Raw genomic sequence first — 26,188 nt, forward strand, 5'->3', positions numbered from 1 at the left:
AGGAGTGAACCCAACAGGCAAAAATGAACCAGCACTGAGCAGAGCCCCAAAACAACTGGAAGAAGAATGAACCTCTGGAACCCACACAATTCAGCTGTCAGGATAAGACGACAAAGACATTTTTAAACAGGAGAGGGAGGAGACGGAGCTGACGCTGAGATGTGAAGGAGGACGGTGTTGGGACTTGCCAAAGAGACACTGAAAAACTGGATCACAACACCAACTGACTCAGCTACTGTTCAGCTGTCAGACTACTAACACAAACAGACAGCTGGGTTTGTGGCTGGCAGTGATACAGATAAAAGTCAAGACTCACAGGGGAAGACATTCACACCGAGGAAACACGCCTGAGCGGCTGCGAAGGGAGGGAGTGGCCAAAGTCTTCTTTTCGCATCAAAGCCAGTTTAACCCAAAGAATCAGACTGAATTAATTTGGTTTCTTACAATTGATACTGTGATTTGGGGGATCCGTGGTGAAAGCTCAGCTGCCTTTAGCCTTTTCTTTTTAATCAGAAGGCGCATGAGACAAGCAGCGCGACATGGGAAGATGAAGCAGAGGGGAACGCACAGGATCGCCTTTGTGTGTACAGTAATTGAAATGCGCACTGGCACAATGAGCAGCGACAGGTTTACCATCCGTTTGGCGGTTTAACCCACGCCATTTTGTGCACCAGTGTGGTGTGTGTCCTCTCCCAGCCATACAATTACCAGTGTTTTCCCATGATGCCATCCTCTGTGGCCTGAAGGCATCAAGAGGCAAATTAAAATCATTCAGCTGGACGAGTGGTAATGTTCACCCAAGGGTTCCTTTAAATTTCACTTGTAAAAAAAACAAAAAAAAAGAGAAAGAAAGCATTCACCAAACTCCAAAAAAATGTCTAGACCCACATTGCTGGGCATGTACGACTGAACTGATCATCTTAATTGAACGTGATATGAGAATTTTGTTAGTCTTCAGGAAACCCGTCTTCATTTAAAACAAAACGTCTTTCTCCCCCTTCACCACCACTGGCAGGGTGAATAATTTTGTTCCTGTTTATGTAAATCTTATGTAATCTGAGGCTTTTTCTTTCACTCTGTTACTCTGCCGTCTGAGAACATGTCTTTCCACATTTCATCACTCACTGAATCCAATATTCTCATTTGATGATACAACTTGTGGAGACATTAGGAGCAGGAGTGCTCGCATACTGATGTGGCAGAATTGTCATGAGACAGCATGCAAGTATGAATCAATATTAAAATGATTAATCGTGCAGCCTTACAGTCATGCAGGATTCCAAGTGTCATGTGTGACATCTTTACAAGCCCTGGGATCAGTTTCACAAAAGCAATTTGTAAGCCATGCTTGCACCCGGCTCACAAATGGCTGTGTCCCGTTTCACAAATGACAATTGCTCGCAAACTGCAGATAAATTTGTGCGACACATTAAATCTGACATACTAACATGTAATCGCATTGTGAAGGAGGAGAGATGGCAACAATCTTCCTCCAGAGTGATTTGCGCTACCTTTAACGCAAATATCTTCTTTTGAAAATTGCACCTTGCACGTTGTGAATTTGTACTGTATGGTTCGGATGTAAACATGAATCAATGAAATGCCAAACAAATAAATGAATAAAAAAATCTGTATCACCGCTGTGGCTGTTTGACTCACCGGGTCTGCAGCGTAAGCCATCAGCAGCCAGCTCCTGGCCCTCCGGACACACACAGGTGTACTTGGGCGAGTGTTTGTTGATCTGCGGTGCGGGCAGACACATGTAGCTACAGCCTCCATTTTCACCTTTCTCTGCACACCAGTTAGTACCTGCACGCAGGAGTTAACAGTTGTGATTACTTTGACAAACATACGGAAAATCTGTAAATTAAAACCACACTTGCCAGTATTTCTCATATTTGTATTGAATTATTACAATGTGAAATTGGCTCTAGAGCTGCTGACCCTGCTGAGAATCCATCATGTTGTGGTACAGACACCATTCATCACATATGATCAAGCCAGTGCCGGGAGGAGGCCGATATCCCATATGTCAAAGCATGGAACATCTTCATCAACCTCGTCTGCTGTTAGTCAAATACACGTGTTGGTTGGTATCCCTTATTGGCTCCTTCCTTCCATAAATCTCAGCTAAACTTTGTCAGTGGCTTACAGAACTCTGTCGATTATGACTGCCGGATTACAGCTAAAATAGAAATCATCATTAGTGCTCCCCTGTACCTGAATCATGTGTAATTAGTCATTTCTGATTAACTTTCTTTTTATTAAGCTTTATTAAGTCACAGCCTCAGCTCCCGCTTGAAAAAAAAAAAAAGTCTTCAACATCAGCCCTGAACTCGAGGTTGCTGTGATGTCACTGATCCAGCAGGACTCTGGATTTCCAGCTTGACAATCATCTGTTCCTCCTGCCTCTTATTTCCCTTTCCTTCATCCCCTCCCAGCACGTTCTTACCCGACAGCTGGATCAGCTCGTGGTACACTATGATGTCCTGGGGGTCGTTGAGGTTGCTGGCCAGAGTCACCACGTCAGAGCCGGTGAACTTGTTTGCACCATAGATGGCTTCATTTTCACCATCTGTCCAGAAAACTCGATCCTGGACAGAGGACAGAAAAACAGAGCTCATTTTTCTATTAAGAGTTAAAAGCTTTAAAAGCCAAAATGCTGACATCATCTCGACAGCATATGAGATGAGGCAACGAACTGCTGAATTACCCAACCAAAGTTAGCTTATCCAGAAATCATCAGTATTGTAGCCGTAGTTGCCCGCAACAGTTTCACGTATCATGAAACACAGCTTGGACAGAAAGCTGCCAGCTAATCAGAAACAAGAGTTTCAGTGGCCATGGTATTAATATTTATTAGGGATGTACCAATATTGAATTTTGCCCTGAAAAATGTCTCTACCACGATACTGCATCATTATTTTGCTGGTAAAACTGCATTCTCCAATGTCTTCCTGTCAGAAACTGGATTGTTGTTTCCTCAAAGAGGCAGAGTACATCTCAGTAACCACAGATGGGTGAACGTGATGAGCTACACACAGCCACAGCTCATGTTTTGTTTCATTATTTTTATTTTCTAACAGGATTGCTACTGACTTCTGCATTGCTTTTGTTTTGAAAGTGTTCATACGTAGTTCAATCACTCATTACCAAAAACAGTTCATGTCAGTTTTTGCACGTTTAGGTCATGGATGACTACTTTTGTCTTAAAGAGGAAAAACTAATTCTATACATGGCAGCCTGATCCCTGCAAAGCTTATTTTCCTACTTGAAGAAATAAGTGATTTCTACAAGCAACACCCAGTGGAGACTGAGCAGAGGTTGTCTTTTTTGCAATTAAAGAAAAAACAAAACCCTTTCAAAAACAAGATATTTCATTCTTTTCTTCAGAGGCAGACGTTTGGATGATTTCCCCTCACAAATGGGTGTGAGGGGCTTGTTCAATATAAACAGTGTGCAAAATGGGGATGGAGAGATTGTACATCACAAATTCAACCATCTGTGTTCTAAGACCATCTGTGTGCTGTTCCTGCACAGCGCTCTGCAGGCACCAGCTGTCAATCAAATCCAGCCTTCTCCTTGGGTTTTCTCGTTGCTCTCTGTTTTGGTCTGTTCAGCCTCGGAGGTTTCACCTGCTCTTGTTAACGTACTAATTTGGTCTTCACTTTCTGTGCAGCAGAGGCAAAATGTAAACTGCGACTAATTAATTGTTACTGTAAGCAGGGGCCCACATAACTTTTTCAGTCTGGTACTCAAGTGAGTTCCAGGAGATGGTGTTTGGTTCTCAGCCCATACATAGCATCGTCTTAATATACGCAATCTTCCTCGCTGTCCTCCTCGGTGGTTCACTCACTGTCTGTGATTTCGGCTTCCTGAGCCTCAGATTAACTGTCTCCATCCTCAGGCCAACAGCTGGCTTTGAGTCAACTGTCTCTGTGGTCGTCTCTGACAGGTGAATGTGCATCAGGACTGAGAGACAAGTGCGTGACAGACGAGATCTGGACTTGTTTTTTATTATGCTGAGATGTGAGAATCCCCTCTCACATGCTGCACTGCTCAAAGGCAGTGGAAGAGACAGTTTAACCACCTTGTTGATGCTGCAGTAACAGTCTGGATCGCTTGGATTTACTGTTTGGATCAAGTCACACACAGAGGATGCTGCAGAGTGTTTTCCTGCTTGCTTTAAGTGCATCCATCCTCTCACAGTGGAGTCTCTGTGTAGTTGCAGGGTGTGTTTTGTGATGTCCTTCAATCCATCAAAGAGCAGCCCCCAAAATTCAGCTGACTTCAACTTTGCTCTTAACCCCCCACTGATAGTTTGTGCAATGCTCTGCGTTATCTGTGTCCCCCTTCACGTTAATATGCACCTCTGACATTCACTGTGAGCCACTTCAATAAAGCAACAGAGCAGAAAGACCAAGGATGTGCATGTTTAGCCTTATGAAATGTTTAGAAGGTGGATTTTTCAGCTTGACTCTGACTTGATTGTTTGTTAGCAATAGTTTGTGCCACATTCATGTGCTCCATACTCTTTCAGTGTTCATCAAATAATGGCTTATTGAGGGTCTCTGAGTCCATAAAGCACAGCTGTTCTGTCTGCTAGATGTGACTGGAATGACATATCTGGATCTTGCACCACATTTTGGTGGCGACCAATGACAGTCGCTGTTTTCTAATTACCACCATCTGCTGCATTATAAAACCTTCACACTGCAAAACTATTTACACTGTCCAACCAAAGTGATCCTATTCATCACAGTGTCCATTCTATAACCCAGACCCAGTTCAGTTGCTGACTCGTCAGCAAAGGCACGCGTTTAAACAACCGGATGTTACACATTTCTGATTTTTTGTCACGCATATGTACCAGTTGTGCACCCCTGTGTTAGAGCTGTTTAGTCGAAATCACTTTTTGTTGAAATTGTGCACCACAGTGTTCAGACATGAGCTGTATCTTAAACACAGTGTCTGCATTTGAATAAATGTGTCATCTGTCTGAGTGAGAGCGAGTTGTATGAGTGGGTGGAGGTGAGAGAGACAGCGAGAGCCAAATGTCCATGATTCTATGATTCAGAAAGACGTTAAGACACAGTATTGATACTGTATGAAGAGTGCGGGTTTGCATCTGATAGGACTGAGTCTACACACTAGCTTTCGTGAGCCATGAGTGATGGTCTTCAGTTGGAACTTTAAGGTTACTGAAACGTGCTACACACCACAGACATGATTGGTCTTGACAGTCAGAATGGAGCACATACTGGACAACTGAGTAACACAGCAGGCAACACAATGAACAACCATGAGACAATGATTGCATTGCATTTGCTAGGCACCAACCAAAATCCTGTGAGGATTTGTATTCTCACATGTGATTGTCGGAGAGGATGAAGAGTGTATGAAAGAGAGAATTTAACAGCAGCAGTACCTCAAAAACAGTGAGGGCGAAGGGATGAGCCAGGTAGTCTGGAGACTGGAGCACTTTCTTCCTGTTGTCTCCATTCAAGTCGACGCTACAGAGCATATGCAGCTTAGAGTCGACCCAGTACAACCTGCCTTTGATCAGATCTGGAAGCAAGATGAAGCGCACAAAGAAACAGGAGAGGGTGAGAAGAGGTGAGAGATGAGAGGGAGAGAAATCACAGAGGAAGTAAAAGAATGGATAATAAACAGGGAAAAGAAGAGTGGAAAGATGACAGCGAGCATAAGAAGATGGGAGGAAGGAATTATTATGTGAGCAGTGAAAGAAAGGAGCGATGCAAGGGAAAAGCCCAGATGAACATTTAATAAAAGTGTGTTGACAGAGGAAAAGAGACCCGGGAGCAGAAGAATAGAGGGATGAAATAATAAAGAGGGCAGAAAGACAGTGAGGCATGGTATGGCAGAGATAAGGAGAGGAGGGAGAGAGATCAATCCAATCAACATATTTCATTAACAAGGAAAAATCGATAGCTTTGTCACAACGTTGAGAATGCAAGTACAGAAAGAGACTGAACAAAGGAGAACATCTGATTGTATGGTCTGATCAGGTGTCAGACAGCATGGATGCACTCTTCAATGGAGGAGTGAAATTCTTTTAACATAAAGGGGGAATTCACAATGATTAAGAAAGCTAATTACTAAGTGTTGAGGCTGCATTGTTCATTCGTTAGACTGCGTGAGTCATTTTTAAATGCATCTCATGAAGTAGACATAAAAAGGCTACAAGATGTAAACAGGGGAAACTAGAAATGGCTAAATTTCCCTTGAAAAACTGGATTGAACAGGAGTAATAAATGAAGGTAAAGCACAGAGAGAAGTTCATTTGGTGTTGGTGAAAAGCGAAGCACTGAACAAAGTAGGATTGGCAGACTAAATCTAAACACTGAAAGGAGCTGAACTGTCAAGCTGAAGTAAAAGAGCTTCAAGCAGAGGAAGCGTCAGCTGAGGCAGTGTCAGTTAATCGTCGGGTGGAATTTCCTTTTTGTTTGATGAATCAGCAGCGAAATGTGCAGTGATGATGTGGACATACTGTAGATGAATCATTGGTTAAGAGTATGTCTGTGTGTGTGTAGCTATGTACTCCTCATGTAGTGGGGGCATAAATCTGTATACACAGTCACACTGTGGGGACTCGCCTTCCTTAAAATGCAGGTCCCCATAATGTAAATCATTAGATTTTAGGATAAAGATTGGGGATAAGGATTAAGCATGAAGCGGTTATGGTAAGGTAACGTAAGTCTATGTAATGTCCCCAGAAATGATGGAAACCCGAGTGTGTGTGCGTGTGCATGTGTGTTCCTACCCAGGGTGATTCCATTGGGCCACTGGATATCCGACGCTACCAGAACCTGTCTGTCTACTCCGTTCATACCAGATTTCTCAATCTTGGCCGGCTCACCCCAGTCAGACCAGTAGAGAAATCTACAGGACACACACGGACACACACACACACACACACACACACACACACACACACACACACACACACACACATACATAAAACAGATCTGTCAATGTATAATTGGATAGAGAATTATTAATTCCATAAAAAGTCTTCAGCTTAAACTTGAAGAAGCATTGAGGTTGTCCTCATTGACGATGATGTCAAGTTACAGACAAGTTCAAATAAATAAGGCAAAACACAGAATGAAGGTGAATTCAGTTAAAGCAGACAATGAAGCAGGGAGGTTTGTGCTCATGGTTTAAATTGTCCAGTAGAGTATTGATTAGTGTGTGTTGAAAATCATTCTTTCCAAATTCAGAACATAAGCATAAGACAGTCACTTAAGCGAGTTCCAATTCAGCATCATTAAGATGTAGGGTGGTAGTTTTCCAATAATAATTGTTAAATAAATACCAATGTTTAGAACACCAGCCCACATTATCAAAGAAGATGCACTGGTGAACACTGTAGCTATGACCAGTAATAAATCTGAGGGCAGAGTGACAGACCAAGAACAGTGGTTTAAGAGTAGAAGGAGCAGGATTTCTTTAACAACTTCCCCATAATCCACATCTGAAAACGTCTCATCAAGCCAGATGCCAAGATAATTAAATCCAGTAGCTCTCAATGTTCCATTCATTCACTGTGCATATATGCATACTAGAAAAGAAAAGCTTTCCACTCACCCAGACAGCGGATCCACGGCGATGGATGCCGGTTCTTTGAGGCCTCTGTTAAACAGAATCTTCTGCTTGGTTCCATTGAAGTTTGCCACAGAAATGGTCTTGGTGCCAAGATCAGACCAGTACAAGTTCTTATAGATCCAGTCCACAGCGATTCCCACAGGAGTCTGAACATTGTCTATCACTTTGTTATGTGTACCGACTTCGCCTCGCTTGTCCAGCACAGTGCTGCCAGGAACAAATCAACAGACATGTCAGATTCAAATCACGTACTAAAGTTCAGTCAAACATCATTCAGCTGCCACATTAGTTCAAATTCCTCCTGGTGATTTTCCATAACAACCAGTCTTGACTCAAACAGTCTGAAACTCTGATACATCAACTTGTCTACAAGTAAGTGGAAATGAATGCCTCACGACAACTTTTGTCGCGTTCCTTTAAATGTTTCTGCATGGCTGTTCGGTGTGTGTAAGCTACCTATAAATGGCCTTCTGGCCCAGGTCAGCCCAGAAGATCATCTGCTGGTTAAAGTCTGCATCCAGAGCCACCGTGTTCCTCTGCTGCTCCACAATCTGAGTGTACTCCTTCCTCTCCAGACCCAGACGACGGATGTCACGGCGGTTTGTGAAAATCAGGCATGGCTCCTTACCTGAGGACAGGAAAGTCATGGTTAAATAAGAGCCGCAGACAGATTTATTATGAAAAAGGGTTTATAGGCTCTGATGACAAATCACTTGAAGAACAAAACACCATCAGATTGACAGATACAGTGATGGTCTTTGTCATCAGGCAACACAAAAAAGTCTTTTCTCTGCAGAAACTCTCAAACAGCATGTGATCACCAGGCTAGAAGATGACATCATGTCCATCTGAACAACAACTCCACAGCCTTTCTGATGATATCTGACTCATCACTGAATGATAACCACTCCAAGATATTTGAGGTTCATTTCCACAGCTTCAGATTTCCAACATGCTCAGCTTTTGTTCATCTCACATTAACCTGCCAAAATTTAGATTTAAAGGAGAACATTTAGATTTTTAATCATCAGGTTAAACAATGATTTCAGTGTTTACAACCCCTGTGGTTCTCAGCCTGTCATCAGGGTTTTTTTTTTTTTTTTGTAAAAAAAAGGATATTTCTACCATAGCATCTTCTCTTCCTTTTAATAAATGATTAATAATGATAAAACCACCTTTTTGTCATCATTTATCACCACTTTTAACTCACTTGTGACTGGCTGGCTCTTCAGGTACCTTGTATAAAGACTGGTTTTAGCACTACTGCAGCCGTCTCATGGAATGAACATGACCTAAAACTGAATTCTCTCATCGCTTGAACACTTGAGAATATTCCTCAATAACCGTTCTCCATCGGCCTGACTGAAAATAAGGGTCTCCCTAAATTGTTTGCCAGAGTGTTAAATGTCTGAATGAAACCATTTTGCCCATTTTTGTGAGGGCTACTTGAGCGTTATTTAAAGTGTAGTTTAAAAGAGTCATAAATGAGGTCAGTCTACGCTCACAATGAGACCACTGGGATATTCAAGAAAGGTGGAGAGCCGCCACTGAAAACTAGCATTTGGGCCGGAGAAGATTGTATTCTGAAGAGACTGAGCTGAAAATAAGATCCACCACCACTTCAAATGTTGATGACCAGAGCTGTAGTGTAACCTCAAAGGACAAAAACACAGAGCTTCTAATCTCTATGACTAGACACATAACGCACACTGAAAACTTCTCTATGACAGCCAATCATTTTCAAGGACACAGGATTTGTTCATGACTGGAAAGCTTTAGAAACACAGTTGCCAGTTTAGTAACTTCACTTCTCAATGAAATACAACAGGCCAGTGTTAATGCTCCCTTTATGAAAGGCTAAATGTTCTGTGCTTGTTTGACCTCATTTTATGTTGTGTTCAAACCTATTTTTGTGCATAATGTCCATAAGAGGGAAACCAGCGCGTAGTAACGAAAGCCATACTACTTGATTATCATTTCAGTATAAATGACTTCTAAAAGAGCTACATACCTACACATTTCAAAATAAATATATAAAATGATGTTCTGTACTGTGTTTTGAATTCTGTGCTCGTTTCTGCTTGACCTACATTCATTTTCAATCAATGAAAGTGACGTGACGAGCAGATCCAGCGAACACTTCAGTGCCCCACACAAACGGGAGAAATTCTGGTCAAATGTTATGTAATTATGGACCCTGTTGTCCCATGTTTTTTGCATCCAATGACTAATGGAGACAACAATTTTAGAAATGTTTTCAGTATTGAACGAGAGTGCAGCAGCCAGCAGCCATGAATCCCTCTGGGTGTTTGTGTACCGTCAACATACATTCACTCAAAATGTTTGTTTTTGCCACAGACAGGCTCAGATTGTTAGAATAAGTGTGTTTGTTGACATTATGGAAAGGATCCCTGCAGAGATAACTTCTTGTTAAAGAGTAAGATCCGTTTTGTTTAACCAGAAACGGCTTTTATGTCACTCTCACCAAAGTCAAAGAACATTTACAGAAACATTTTGTCATTTTAAAAACCACACTTCATTTAGAAACAGGACTAAAACAAAGTAAAACTGTCCAAAACCTTCTTGGTTCATCTTTTCACTGTTCAAACAATCACTACTAACTCTGGTTTGGCTGAAATAAACTCTTCACTGACCGGCTTGCGAGAGGGGTGAGGAAGAGGGTGGACATCAGAGAGGCAGTGAGGGAACCAGCGCGTGGTGCCCGAATATCTTCACATCTTACTCAGGAATTATTTAAACGGGAGATTATAACCAGAAAGATTTAAATATGTTGGACTTCAACCTGTTTAAAAAACAAACAAATGAACCAAAACGCTACTACTGGATAGCAGAAACTGCTTTCATGACTCCTGTCCGTCATGCAGTACATGCAGCTGCTGCTTTTTTTTCCCCTCGCACATTGGAATATTAATTTTCACATTCAAATGTACAGATTTCTTTACAATTCAAATACAAATTAGATGTCCGAATATTCATTGACAGCCCTAATTCCCACCCAGCTGTTGACTCACCAACAGCCTTGCAGACTCCGGTGGTCGGATCCATCTGGTAGCCGTTGTGGCATTCACACTTGTATCCTCCCTTCAGGTTGATGCAGATTTGACTGCAGATGCCGGGGTTCAGGCACTCATTGATGTCTGCACACAGAGAGAGCAACCGAGAGGAGAGGGAGGGATGAGGAAGAGAAAACAGAGGGAATACAGCTGCTATCTGACATGTTTAATTAATCAAGCCTGCTGAGTGCTTCAGTTGAGGTAATCAGATGTTTGCACACGGCTCTGCTATAGAAACGACTGAAATCCTGTCTACAGCCAAGGTCTCTTTAATGAAATTATAGTTATCTTTTTTGAAAACAATTTCTGCAGCATTCCCACGATTCCCATTGCGTGAGATTGAACACTGATGTGAGCCTGGGATGCACAAAATGAAAATGAAACCTAATTATAATTGCTGTTGATGTTTTGCCAGAACGCTCGGCAACAAGCTGCTCTCATCAGAATTAAATGTAAATATACAAATGTTTTCAGGAGTTTAGTGGATACTTTACACTTGGGAGTAGATGAAGCACCTCTGTGCAGCCTGTTGGGTTCATTCCAGATGGGATTATACACATTTCCCAATATCTACAGCTTAACATAGACAAGAACAACACAGGCAATCACACGACACACGGAGCCCTGCAGAGGCCGAGCGCACACAGCAACAACATGCACCAGCCCAAGTCAGAACATCAGTGTACAGTATGTGTGATCCAGCCTGTGAGGTTAGACATCTTTAAGACAAAAATAGCAAAACATCTTCAGCCTGACACTCTCTCCAGTCTTGAGGTTTTCTTTTCAAACCATGCAGAAAAAAAGAATATGCCAAGGACATTCTGATTTTGGATTGATTGTGATTGCTGTCAGTCTGTCTGATCTACTTTTCAAACAACTGAGGCTTATTGCTGCCGAGATACAGAAGCATGTCAGGGGAAGAGTGGCAGTGTTTTCTGGCAAAACACTGAATGGCACCAGTGTCTTCTATATAGTGTAAAGTTGAAAATATTGTCAATGTTAAACTTCCACTAAACTGTCAAAACTAGGTTCACCAAACCACATGGCAATAGTCCAATAACCTGACACCCTGCAAGAAAGAGTAAAAACATCTCAAAGAAACACGTGAATATAGTTTGCAAAGACACAATTGAATTGAAACGTGCTACAACAATGGAATCATTCTATTTGTTACCCAAGTCAATAGTTTCCAAAGGAAAACAGGGAAGTATGACTGACGTAAGAACATTTTTCATCATCTGTCGCCGAGTCGCATTTTTGTGCTCATGTTTCCTTCCTTTAAGATTTTCAGGGTGATGAGGATACAATTTCTTCATCACTTCATGGATACAATTTCTTCATCACTTCATGGGTGGCTGTGGCTCAGGAGGTGGAGTAGTCGTCTAGCGATCAGGAGGTCGGTGGTTCGATCCCTGGCCTTAGCAGTCCACATGCCGAAGTATCCTTGGGCAAGATACTGAACCCAAAAACTGCTCCCGATGCTGTGCCATCGGTGTGTGAATTCATATGTACGTCTGCCAAATGACTAATTGTAATTGTAATTTCAACAAATGTACACATTTACCAACCAACGCCAACATAAACGCCACCTACCTCCGCAGGTCTTGTGGTCTATGAGCTGAAGTCCAGGTGTGCAGTCACACTCGAAGCCAATCACCATGTCTTTGCAGATATGAGAGCAGCCGCCGTTGTTCAGGAGACACTCATTTAGATCTGAAGCACACGAAGAACATGACTTTGTTAAAACTACATTAACGAAGAGGACAGTTCTCAAACAAGTAAGACAGACATGCTGCAGATGCCATTTTAAATAATAATTCTGTTGCACTCCCGGTCAGCTGAAAGCTATCAAATGCAACATCTGAGATTTTTGGTTTCATCCAGACGCTTTAGACAATAAGCAACACAAGAGAGGGATGATACAAAGATCACAGTCTTATTTTGTGTCTAATTGAGTCTATCAGGTTAACCAGCTGATGGCAGGTGTTAGCAATCCTGATCACATGTGTTCTAAAGCTACACAGAAAAGACCACAGAGCATTTGTGCAGTTAAGACAGCACAGGAAACCAGGACAGGTGCAACCTGATTATCCTGATTTAACATGTCCCAACGGCAGAGTGTGGAGCATGACTTGCTAGTTTACTCCATTTTGCGATAACAAAGAGGGCTTCCAGATGTCTGAGCTCCTCACCCTGACACCCTGTGAAAGTAAACTCCTTTTAGCCATTGAATTAGTCATCTCATTATTTCTGTCATTAGACAAAGCTCATTACCCTAGAATACTGCGCGTCTTGTATCATCTAAATCTGGCCCAGGTATGAATGTAAAAATGAAAAAAATATTGGTTTGGGGGACAGTAAATATTGTAGCTGAGGCAGCCCCAATATGTTAAATATGGTGAGATACAAATCCAAAGTTTAGTATTTTACAACACTACACTTGAAAAGAAGAAAGCTGCTCAGATTTTCGGAGTTCTTTGATCCATTCGACTGACGATATAACATGCCAATCATTTCCTCTGACTGAGCTGTAGTGCGATTCAGACTCAGACGTTTAGTATTCTGATTGTGTGAAGCGTAATCACTCTTGGCCGAGGTCTTTGATCCATGAAAGAGAATTATTTAGAAGCACTACTCACTCTCTCAGACTGAACTGCAGATGTATTAAAGCTGCATGATGTGTGATTTATGCAAAAATCCTCACATTATCAGATTGAATCGATGTGCAGCAGAGAGGATGTCACGTCATGGACGCTCCCTGCCCACAGGAAAGACATCTGAACACACTGAGAAGCAATTTGTCTCCTGAACAGCGACTGAGTGACCTGTCCAGAGAGCTGCTTTCCTCCCTGTGGTTTGATTTGGTGAACAGCATCAATGTACAGAATATGATAAATTTATCAAACTGTTTAATGTCGCTGACATTCAGAGCTGCCAGCTGGGGAAACCCAACAAGACTTTAACAAATGACATTTGCTAAAACATCACTCATATTTACACAGATCATAGTGCAAATATTCACACAGAACGTGAATGTACAAAAATCAAATATGTTCAGTCCTCATGGTCTAACACTCAATTGGGAGGACTACAATTTAAAAAAAAATGCACATGATTGCTAGATCTGCTGCTGTTGAGTCTGGTGATTGATGTATACAATAAGCAAAGTTCTGTAAACGCTCAATTCTATGCTGATAAAGCTTTGCTAGCATAGTCGAAGTTGATCTGTACTGTAGGGCCACCTGTAGGTGAATGAACATCTCATTTCACAGCAGTGTTGGTGGTTTCTAATTGAAGATACCACCCAAAATTGGTGGTAACTTAATCATGTGTGGAAGCGATACAGTGGAGCTATTTAATGGCTACAAGGTTTGGCTGTTGGTACCATGTTTCAATAAGTCATGCCCATCTTATGTTAAATTGTTACTGTAGCAATAACTATTACAAATGTTAGACACAATGTCACTGTATATATAATGCTCCCAAATTTGGTTTCAAATCTGGCTTTGAAGAATTACAGCCTGTTCAAGACAAAAATTTTAGCAACCAATAACAAACAATAAGCCATATCCAAGAAAGAGCTCATATGTTTGGTTAAAAATCATGTAAATATGCTATGTACCAGGTTTAGTGAAGACTGGATGAAATATGTGCCGAAAGAAACAAAAGACTGTGTTTACTTAGAAAGTCTGATGGAGGAAAGGTTGTATAGGTGCAAATGAGCATATGGCCCATATAGGTTGAATCAGCTCAATTCACAGGACGTACTGTACAGAAATAAGTCTTCTAACGGCTTAAGAGCTACTAGCCAAAACAAAAAATGCTTATCAACTGACAACATGGTGACACTATTCAATATAAGCATTAATATGCTGAAGACATCACCATGGGGCACCTGTTTACCGGATGTGATTAGTTTAGCACATATGGCATTTGAGATATATCAATATACGGACACTCACATAGACAACCGGAATAGTCACCATGAGACACACTACCTATACTTAACATGTGAAAACTGGGATGATGTGTGAGCAGATCCTCCAAAAAACACAGAAGAAAGAGAATCTTAAGCACAAAAATAATTCGCTAATTATCAATTATAAATGATGACTGCAGCAATCACAAGAATCCTCTGCATCTGTTTGTCTTCAAACAAAGCCTCCCTGTGAAGACACACCGCTCCACATCTCTTCAGCTATTTTCTCTTTTGTGTGAGTTCCAGTAAAATATCCTAATCAATTAACTGTGCTAAGAATATCATCACCCATTGGCCTGTCAGATACAATGGTACTCCAGGAAGCAGCACACAACTGTGGTCAGAAAATGGCCCCGGAGTGGTATACGTTCCCCAGGAGGACAATCTTTGGCTTGAATCTATCACTAACGGGCTGCAGCTTAGTGATGTAGGTGAAAAGTTCGGATGAATGAACAAATGAGTGTTTCTGGCTTTAGTTAAGCATTAAACAGAGATAACTAGTGACTCAATTCCTTCACTCACTGCATTCCTTGATGGGTTCGTCACTCCAGTCAGGACAGTCTCGGGCCTTGTTGCACACTTTGGTCATCTCAATGCACTCTCCACTGCGACACTTGAACTTCTCTGGGCCGTTACACTGAGTCACTGTGGAGAGACACAAAGAATTTTACATACAGCAGCCACTGCTTACACACAACGTTCTTTAATAATTACACACAACGTTCTTTAATAATTACACACAACATTCTTTAATAATTACACACAACATACTGTTCTTTGAAAACTCAATCAAGAGGTACTGTTTCCTTCTGCTTCCAGTCTTTATTCTAAGTGAAGCGCTTTCTGAATCTACCTCCATACTTAAAGTTGAAACATGAAAGAATAGGGACAGCAGACTAGCGACTGGCAAAAATGCGGGAAATCAAGATATTGTTATGAAGAAAAGGATCGTTAGGGAAGAATGTGAAGAAGACCAATGATTTACATGCCCGCTGCATCTACACTTGACACCACACACACACACACTCATGCACACACACAAACACACACTCACAGCTTCTGAACCTCAGGACAGCCTGAGGTGGAATGTAAAAACAGAAACACACATCAAAGACCAAAAAACAAGAAAAATAATGTGATGATGCCCTCAAGATAATTAGAAATAGTTGTGTATAAAACTGCGCACACACTCAGACAGACAGACACTCAGACAGACAGCACATACTATTTTTGCAGTTGACTTCGTCTGATCCGTCGCTGCAGTCTCTGAGGCCATTACACTGTCTGCTGCCCAGGATACAGCTTCCATCTTCACATTTGAACTGATCCGGTCCACAGGTGCGTACAGCTGCCAAGAACACACACACACACAGACACACAGACACACACGCACGCACACACACACACACACAAAACTGAGTCACACAGTAAAGTATTGCTGAAACAATTTATCAATCAGTTGATCGATGCCAGAAAATCAATCGTTAATTTTAAAATGTGATTAATCATTTGCATTATTTATCAACTGAAAAGCAAATGTTCTGGTTCCAGCTTCCTGGATGCGAGGATTTGCTACTTTCCTCTGTTTTCTGTCACTGTATATAGAACATGTTTAGGTTTTGGACTGTTGGTCAGACATGATCAAATTGAAAACGCCACCCTGGACTCTTGCAATTATGATGACATTAATGGCTGTGTCCTCATCACGGCATGGATTAATTCAGAGGTAAGTGCACAAGTGGATAATGGAAGATAAATTATCAAGTAACTAATGTCAAATGAATGGAATGAGAGGACAGCACACAACGGATCACTTCAAAATACTGACTGCTAAATTTCTTAAGGTGAAATTATTCCAGTCTGCAGTGTCAATGGAAAAAATATACGTGGTTATCATCTCAAAATGCTTGATTTTTAATGTGTCAATGACAGCTGGTCTGTACATACGACAGTTGGCTTCGTCGCTGCCGTCCTTGCAGTCAGGGTCCCCATCACACCTCCACTTCTTGTGAATGCACTCTCCTGAGCGGCACTGCATCTCACTGGTGGAACACTTGGCCGGGGGCGTCGGGTGACGGCCACAACGAGACGGGGACTCATCTGACTGGTCCTTCAGGGGACAGAGAACAGTTGGTCATACTCTCACCAGAAAAACTACATTTAAGTTTTCTTGCTGTTGATGGGGTTGTGGATGCTACTTGTATTTTCAAACATATTCAAATGTAAATGAGAAGGCCAGTTTTGCTCTACTGGGTTCGAGCCAACATTCAGTTTGTGAAACCTTTTCCTTTCTGTTCACTCGCTGTCATCAGCACTTACTCTCTTGTAGCCGATTCCTGGCAGGGAGCCTGAAATTGAGTTTAAGACTTTTAAAGACCAGTTAGAAGGAAAAATAAGAACAATTCTGAACTCAAAAGCGTGTAATGTCTTGATCTGGTATGGCTCTCTGACTGGAGGAAAATTTGTGGGACAGTGGGGGCAAAAGTTATGTGTTATGTTCCAAATGCAGATTACGCAGGTTTATTTTTTTTTTTTTTGCTGGTTTGTAGTTTTATTCATTAGTGACATGATTGTTAAAATTCTTGACCCCAGCTGTATTTTCTACTGTATTTTGGAGTTCATCTCTCATGTCTAGTTACCGACAAGTAGAAGTAGAATTGCAGTAACGTGTTGCTGAAATTCCAATATGTCTGAATTGTATCTAATAGAAACATAATTGACTTTTTAAATCAAATAATGCAATTACTTTTCATGGGATACTCCTGATACTGGACATCAGCAGTCGATGGAGGTTCCAAACATTGCTGTTTGATTGACAGGTGTTCGGGGGGGGGGGGTACTTTTGAGGGCTCAGATCTTGTGGATGATTATCACTTTAGTTCAAATTACAACTGGGCAATCAGACAGAATGGGATCAACAGGAGCAGCAGGAAGTGTTTCTCACACTTTCATCATCTCAGAAAGTCACTGAGTCATGCGGGAGCAGATTAATGGAGTGTGAGAATGTGTGTGTCTGAAGCTTCATATCTGTTAACACTGATGCAGGACTGGCTGGGTGTGAGAGAGGGAATAAAAATGACCTTCCCAACTGAACACAGCATTTTAAATATGTGTGGGCGTGAGCGCTTGCATCAGTTTTTTCTGGGAGGCCGTCACAGTGATAACCACACAGCCAATTAACAGGTACGCAGCAAATCGCAGAGTCAGTGGAACTTGTTCTGCCGTGTGTGAAAAACGTGGTAGGAGTGTCAAAGTCAGTATGTGTATGTATGTGTGTGTGTGTGTGCGTGCGTGCGTGTGCGTGTGCGTGTGAGACAGAGACTGAATGTTTGTGTATGAGGCAGGTCAATAACCACAGGGTGTTGTGAAAATTGAACTTGCAGAACTGGTGTGTGTGTGTGCGCCCTGGGGAGCTCATACGCGGCACTTCATTACAGTGAAGCAAAATCTACTTAGAAAATGAGAGAGAGTGTGTTTGTGGGTTGTGTGTGCTGCCAAGTTGGATAAATCCCAACCAGAAAGAGACTGTTAAACCAACATCTTTAATGTCATACAGAACATGTTTAAGATAGCGTGTTTTTAGCCTGTTCAGAAATTAGCCTCTCTAAGTGTTAAGCTAACTGGCTCACCTAGTTAGCTTGTCCTGCATTACTGTACAGATTTATGAAGTGGAGCAGAAGAAAGGCAGGTGAAGTGAAGATAAGTGTGAGTGTGTGTATATTTCACTTCATTCTGTGACAGTGTATTAGTCTGTGTGTGTCTGTGTGGTGTTTTATTGTGTTTCTCTCTTACCTGGCAGTCGACGTCGTCATCGCACACCCAGCTGGCTGGTATGCATGATGAGTTTCCACACTGGAACTCACTGGGACCACAGGAGGATGGCGCACACTCCAGCTCGTCGGAGCCGTCGCCACAGTCGTCCTCGCTGTTACACACAAAGTTCCGGGAGATGCAGCGGCCGCTGGCACACGTGAACTCATTTGGAGCACAGGTGATGTTACCTGGAGGCAGTTAGCAGGAGAGGAAGAGAATGTGAGAGCGCTGTGAGAGGGCTAACAGCTCAGTAGCTAAAAAAACAAAAACAAAACATGATTTATCTACAACAAGCACAAGATCACACAAGCCATTCGACAAGACCATTAATAATTTGATTTCTTGTCTAACCGTATTAGCAATTTCTAGAACTGATGCTTATCTAGAGCATTCATCCTGTATACAGATTACAATTTACACATTACCACCACATCATAATTCATCGGCCATTATTACATCCCTAAGCTACATGCGCTTCATTTTTATGATGAGGACTGAGGCATTGGGCTGCATCTACAGCATAGGCTTTCAACTGCTGCTGCTCATCTGATTATCTGGATGATGTCCCTGTGTGTTCGACTGAAGAACTCAGCACAACATAAAAATTAGAGCTTATTCTGCAGCTGCAATAATCAGGGGGCATAAGGCTGGCATCACTCTGCGGTATAGTATATGGACACCCCTTCTAATTACTGGGTTCAGATGACTCAGCCACTCATAAGCATTTGCATAAAATCAAGCCACACAATCGCCAATGACAAACATTTGCAGTAGAACAGGCTGTGCTCTAGCTCAGTGATGTGATGCTGCCATAGGAAGCCATTTTTCAAATAACTTAGTTCATCACAGTTCCGCTGACACTGGGTTTGTGGTACAAGTATAGATGCTGTCAGTGTGAAGCAGAAACGTCAACAGCTCAGCCATGAAGCAGCAGGCTGGCCAAAGTTCACAAAATGGGACTGCTGAATGCTGAAGCGAGTAACAATCACTTGTCTCGGTTGCAACGCTAACTAGGAGCAAACACGAACCTTTCAGCAGAAGCTTGATGCACAATTCCAAACCTGGCTGAGCTATGGAAATAATAAATAAATAAAGATGAAATGAAATGTGCTCATGGTTTTCGGCGGTCCACATACTTTTGGCCGCATGAACACGGTCACAAGTTACACAGGAACTGAGTAATTGTAATTTCTATAATAAAGAACAGTAGTGTTGGTAGGAGGGAGTGGAAGTCGTGTGACTGAGGCATGAGAGAATGCCTGAGGCGGGTCGTAAGATTTTGATTTATGTGAGCCTGTGGCAGCTCACTTTCAGGGGTATCTGGGGTTTAAAGTCACTGCCTGAAGATGCGCCATATTGTACTGCAGTAAAACATTCTGTTCCACAGAGTTCAAGGGCAAGAGGGCACAGATCTACTACTCCTACAGCGCTGTTATCAGCTGATACACACTTGAATCACACATTTTTCCTTCATTGGGAATGTTTTGGGATCAGCCAGGAGGAGCTGGAAAACACTGGTGGGACAGGGCCATCTGGACTACCTTGCTAACCCTGCTGCGACTGCGACTCAACCCTGGATAAGCGGCACAAAATGGATAGATTGGTAAATTTACCAGCACGATACAGGTTGCTTCGGTGTGTTCTGTCAGATCCAATTATTTTTGATTAAGGTTTGTCCAGGCAGAGCTTCATGCTCTGCACAAAAGGCTGCTATTGCCTTTATGCTGCACAGTACAGACCAGAAGTAACTGAAACACACACCCATGAAAATGTCTCAGTGCTTGAATAAGTACAAGCTGTTACACTTAATAAGCAGTGCTTGGATTACTCCAGAAAAATTGTATCATCTCAAAGCCGTAATAGCCTTGTGTATTCTGCAAAAAGTGCTCATTAATCACATTAATCAGGCAGAAGGGTCCACCGCACAGCTGCAGCTGTAAGGAGGCGATAGCTGGGAGCCCAGAATGATTTCATCTGAAATTAATTCAGTGAATCCGATGCTACAGGGAAGTTAGGTTGCTGCAAGAACTATGCATGCATTTTAGGAAAAAATATGTCATCACAGGCAAAGTGCTCCCCAAATCAGTCAAGAAACACGGCCTTGTTGTGGTCAGGTCAGTTGTTTACTGGTGCGTTCAGGCAATCTGTAAACTCAAGGTCAGAAAGCGTCTTGTGACCACATCGTAGGTCTTTGCTTTGAAGCGCTCATCAATCGGCGACAGATGCATGACATGAAAAGAAAAAGCTACAGCAGGATGAGAATAATGGGAGACACGCGCTAACTACACTGGTTCTTCTTGACAGCAGCTGTGACATGTTAATCACAGAGCATTCCAGGTAAATCAAAGTCAGATGACTATAAACTAAGACACACGACCCTTACTGTAAATACTGTGACTGGCACTTTGGTCCTCATCAACTTGAAAAGCACTATTAGGGGAAACGGCTAAGTTTCAGCCTGGCCTCCAGATCCTCTGAAACTCACTTAAATGTACAGTACTTAATATTGCCCACTCACATAATGCGCTACCTGACTCCAAACTCAACATAAATGTTTTTAACTGTAATCCAGGAATTGATTGAAGTGATTTCAAAGTTAATTCTACCATGTTGTGTACTGTAACAGAAAAAGATCATTTTAAATGCAGACATGTGGGCAAATGTCTCGCCCATGTTGGTGTGTGTGTGTGTGTGTCCACCTACCACAGTTGACCTCGTCCTCTCCGTTGTCACAGTCCTTCTCTCCATCGCATTTCCAGAAGACAGGTATACACTGAGTGGAGCCCGCTCCGCAGCTGAACTCGTTCATACGACACGTCCTCATGTCTGCATGGACAAACAGACACAGTGCACCGTCAGCAAGGTCGCGTGTCATTTGCGTTCCGTTTTCTCTGATACATATAAATAATTACTAATTTATCACTCATGCTTTGGACAAATTTAAGAGGGACATAGATTTATTTTATGTACTATTACAGAAGTGAAAAATGTCGCTGAAATACACACGACTTTACTGTCCTCTCCACATTATTTTATGCAAGACATCTGCTGAGAAACCATTTTACTCTGAGCTTAGGTTTAAAGTACAAAGTTCTGTCAATCAGAAAAAAAAAAAAATGCAAATAAGATTGTAACTGACTACATCTGTATTGAACAGTTTAAAAAGGTCTGTATTGGCATATTTAGGACTTCAAGCCTTTCAGTCGCTCTCATTACCAATAGTAATTTCTTGCCTGCATCAATCTTGGGATTTTCTGCTCACTTGTGCGTCAGAAACATACTTAAGGGGTTAAATATGTGATGCTTATGCAGAAGTACACTGTACTTGGTGTCATCACACAGCTGCACAGGCTGTACTTGTTGCCTTTTGAGGGCATTTTCCCCATGACAGCAGGGCCTAAATAAATAAATAAGTAAACAGAATACGGTTAGAGCCTAACCGATGTCTAGTGTTGGAAATAGTGAGAACGTTTTGCTGAGGTGTGAACAAAGTGCTCACTTCTGTTAACTCAATGCTCAGACAAGAAAAAAAAAAAAAAAGAAAGCTGTTACATAACCCAGTTTGCTGAAACATCAACAGCTGAGGTCTGGAAAACCATATTTATGTAATGAAGCTGTGGTTTCTATCAAGTAAACAGCACACATTCTTCTCCTGATATCAAATATTCCTGAAAATCATTTTTCTCGATGGGATTTTGATGTTTCTGATATTTCGTACCATTTTTTGTTTTCTTTGTGAAGATTTAGATTATTATTCCAACATGCATATTTTTTTCATTCTCCCATTTGTTAATTAAAAAGATAAAAAACGACAATTTGATTTTCTGTCCAGATAAGGAACATATCAATTTTCAGTATCAGTCACCTGGAGATTAAACTGTGGGTCCGTTAAAAGGGATTCTTGCATCATTACTAACTACTCAGCGTATATATTGACACAGTACTTGTTTCTGATAAATTCCAGCTTCAAGATCTGATTTGCCTCTTATCCCAGTGATCTTGTATTATGGAGGGCGATAATAAGTGGTGTTGTGCGTAAAAATTGTCTGCACTCTTATCAGAGCTGCTCGGCGGAGCAGCCAATGAAAGTGAAATGAAAAGTGGCTCCTACAGATGTGTGAATTATTGACTATGAGTATGTGCTTTGTTGAGCCAGGTGACATTATGCTGCCATAAAATCCAGTGTGCCAACTATCTCAATAACAGCATTACAAATCAACTCACTGTATGAAAATACACACTGTCTCCAACTTCACCTGTTCCCCATACTGTATGTGCTCCTTGAGGTCACAAAAAGCAATTCACCAATTCAATGATTAATTGGCTGGGAATCAATTGTTGCCCATATGGTGCCGCTATGATATGGGAGTATCGGTACAAACACAACCAACACCTTAGCATACCTGCCCAGTGCAGCGATGATAATTAACCAGCATGCAATGCCAACTTTCAATTTCTCGATTGATGTCACAGACACATGGTTTTGTTTGACAGTGAACATGGATGAAAACAATTCAAGTTTCAACATAACATATCAAAACACAAATCTAATATGAAATATTTTATACCGACAGATTCATTCAACACACTTGTTAGGTTTGAAAGATACTTGTCTGAACCCTTATTTAAAACCACAGCTGCTTTTTTCAGTCCCATGAGAGCTGACACTGAAGACAAAGATTTTCGCCTAACAACAACTGTGTGAACCTGCGCAAACAAAACACAGATGGCCAACTAAAACCCAGGCAGTAACCTAAGTGTTAATGAAGAGCTCTGACATCCTAGTTGTCATTTAATCAGTGACTAAGTGACCAGAAACTGCAGCTCACTTCCTCAATTCAACAGAGGGAAGAAACCTGACATGAACACCACCACTGTATCTTTACACAGAAAGTGTCAGGAGACACGCACGCACACACACATGCACACACACACACTTTATATTCCAATCCCTGTTGCCAAGTCATGTGCAACAGCTGGTCAAACAGTACAGTGATGTAACAGCTCTAATAGCTGAGTTGACCTGCACGTACACCACTGTAGCTATGAATGGAACTTAACCTCTGAGAAGACACACACGCACATACACACACACACACAACTACACACTGGAATGCTGTTCAAGACCTTCAGCTGACCGACACACTGTTCCAAGTGTAAGTGGAAACACGCACACACAGGTTGTAGCATTTAATCTACACAAGAACAGCCTGACGTCAGAAAGTCCAAAGAGGGAAAGATCAAATGGCAGAGCAGGACGCTTTAAGTTCATTTAAGTTTTCAGCAGGCAACTTGTTAATGCACAGTTTGTTTGGTTGAATTTAATCAGCAACAAATCAGCTGCAGTCAGCTTAGCCTGCTTAGCCAGGTTAGTCAAGCTCAGGTAGTATCACTGCCATCCAAATGGTAAACACAAATGAAAGACCAGAGCTGGGGTTTTTGTGTCAGAATTGTGCAACTGAAGTTGGGAAACACTTCAAAACTGTACGATGGCGTCTACCCAATGTGTCAATTAGTGAATGAAACAAAAAACAGACTGGAAGGCGATCCTTCAGCCCACAGTGTTCAAGCAGCCTCTCGCTGCAGTCAGACCAAAGCAGAAACTAACGCTGTGTTTACCTCTGCAGATGTGTGACCCTACAGTCTCAGAGAATACTGAATTTAAGCAAAGTACTGAGAAGTGGAATTGAAAATGGAACACTATAGCCAAGACAGTGCGGTTTCACACTGGATCAAATGGAAAGAAAGGATTTAATGGTGGTGAAATAAAATGAAAATGACTTCATGCAGCACAGAATGGATTTTGCTTACAGTACTTCTGTAAGTTTAAATATATTTTTGGAACAGCCAATAATAATACAGCCCAAAAATGCATGTTTTTAGTGATCAGTGGTTGAAAAAACTGTCTATTTAAACTCGATTGAGTTTTGTTGAAAAGATTAGTTTTTTTTACATCATAACCTTTTAAAAGGTTTTACTATTTACTATTATTTAACATGCAACAAGGGATCTTGTGTCCATATTGCATGGCAAAAACAGTTAATGAGTGAAACCCTCAGGTGTATCTGCAAGATTTACAAGTGAGCAAACAGCCAACTGCTGATAGACAATGCATCCAGTTGTACAACCCCAACATTTAGTAAGCCTTGCTTTCTGCAGTATTGTAGAAAGTCCTGGTTTGCATTCATCCTGTTGGTGAATCCACTTATCATTATATAATTACTCAAAGATATAGTGAAAGTATCAAAGTTTAACAATCAGGTCATTCTCTGTTCCTTCAGGAATTTCAAGGGCCAAACAGTTCCAAGCTAAGTACTGTGTGACAAAGGGTGGATCATACAAAAAACAGGGTGATCAACTCAACAGGAATACTTAACATCTGTTTTCCCATTCCATTGTCAAGGCTTATCCAGCAGCTACTTTTTTGGGCACCATACCTACTTTATTTTGTCTTTCTAACACTGCAGAAACTTGGGAATGACTTGGCAACATCACACAGCCAATAGCTTTGAATAACTCCGGTGCTATAACGACTCCCCAAACTGCATCGCTCTCATTTTGGCAGCAATGCACCACAGATCCCCATCCAAGAGTGCAGGAGGGATTTGCCCACACTAAGATGTAGTGTTGTTTTCTTTTCTGCCTGGGGTAAAGAATTTATTTTTGCATTGTTTTCTGGATTGTGCACTCAACCTGCTGTGTTGACACACTGCAGCAGAAAGCTGGAGTACAACCCTGTCACGTACACCTGAAACCCTCTGCTGACCCGGCAAGTATCACCTCACAAACACCGAGATGAAGCCTGATCACTTGCAGGTTCGACTTTATGTTCAGTGTCTGGATTAAGAATTAGTTGTATTTGTTCACTGAAAAGTCATGCTAGATTTCACACAACAGAACTCCAACTGGAGCTTTCTCAAAAAGAAAACTGACCTTCAGTATAAAATATTCCACAGAGGCAGTCTAACAGAGTCAAACTGTCAGATACATTTGATCACTTGTGGCAATAAATAAAAAGGATCTCCATGACCTACAATTAAGTGTTATGCTCTGAATAGATATCTTGTATAACCTTCTCTTTTGCTTTATTCGTTTACTGTCATCAAGCCCTCTGCTCATCCCTTGTCAGTATTTAGAGGAATTTTGTGGTGTAGAGCAATTTCTAGTTTTCTGGGTTTTTCCATTTTGTATTGTGGAGGCTTTTAATGTTTTGCTGACCCTTTTATATTTTGTCTAGAGATACTGTATATACTCAGCCTACACTGTCCATTTAGCAGTTCTCCACTGGCATGTCCCAGCCCATAGATTATTATCCTTTACCTTTCACTGGGTATGATGATCATAGTCACTGGCTGATCTCCTTTTGAAGTATGTATCTATGTGCTCCCTGCCACTTGTGAAATGAAATACCTGGTGGAAGTGGTGATGCTGAATCTGTTTATACATTCACTAGGAGTAATGACAGTGTGCTGGATTTTGCTCTCTAATTAAACCCCCTCTCTCCTTCCCCTCTCTGTAAGAAGGTGTAGAAAGACTACTTTTCTTTGATATTTTATACAAACAGTATTTATTGTTTTGTATCGAAGTGTCCTTCAGCTCATTCAGATGATATATTTATATGCTGGATTGGCACAATAAAGCTTTAGTACCAAAGGAAAAAACACTTTTCCTTAATGAAATGGGTTTGAAAAAC

General features: G+C 41.5%; 2 protein-coding genes across 3 annotated transcripts in view; both read right to left on the bottom strand.

The window, feature by feature from the left end:
* Positions 1-26,188, bottom strand: part of kcnv2a (potassium channel, subfamily V, member 2a) — a 206,224-nt gene that overhangs the window by 16,438 nt on the left and 163,598 nt on the right. The window lies entirely within an intron of this gene.
* vldlr (very low density lipoprotein receptor) overlaps positions 1-26,188 on the bottom strand; it is a 61,656-nt gene that overhangs the window by 8,866 nt on the left and 26,602 nt on the right. For both annotated transcript variants that reach the window (XM_076757644.1, XM_076757643.1), the window contains exons 4-16: positions 21,199-21,321; positions 18,475-18,683; positions 16,630-16,792; positions 15,908-16,030; positions 15,205-15,327; positions 12,297-12,416; positions 10,662-10,787; positions 8,086-8,257; positions 7,612-7,836; positions 6,785-6,903; positions 5,429-5,568; positions 2,453-2,594; positions 1,660-1,809 (exon numbers count right to left, since the gene is read on the bottom strand). In XM_076757644.1, coding sequence (XP_076613759.1) covers positions 1,660-1,809; positions 2,453-2,594; positions 5,429-5,568; positions 6,785-6,903; positions 7,612-7,836; positions 8,086-8,257; positions 10,662-10,787; positions 12,297-12,416; positions 15,205-15,327; positions 15,908-16,030; positions 16,630-16,792; positions 18,475-18,683; positions 21,199-21,321 — 1,935 coding nt within the window. The remainder of the gene's footprint in view (positions 1-1,659; positions 1,810-2,452; positions 2,595-5,428; positions 5,569-6,784; positions 6,904-7,611; positions 7,837-8,085; positions 8,258-10,661; positions 10,788-12,296; positions 12,417-15,204; positions 15,328-15,907; positions 16,031-16,629; positions 16,793-18,474; positions 18,684-21,198; positions 21,322-26,188) is intronic.

This window comes from Chaetodon auriga, chromosome 19 (assembly GCF_051107435.1).
Source record: "Chaetodon auriga isolate fChaAug3 chromosome 19, fChaAug3.hap1, whole genome shotgun sequence".
In the NCBI taxonomy this organism is placed as follows: domain Eukaryota; kingdom Metazoa; phylum Chordata; class Actinopteri; order Chaetodontiformes; family Chaetodontidae; genus Chaetodon; species Chaetodon auriga.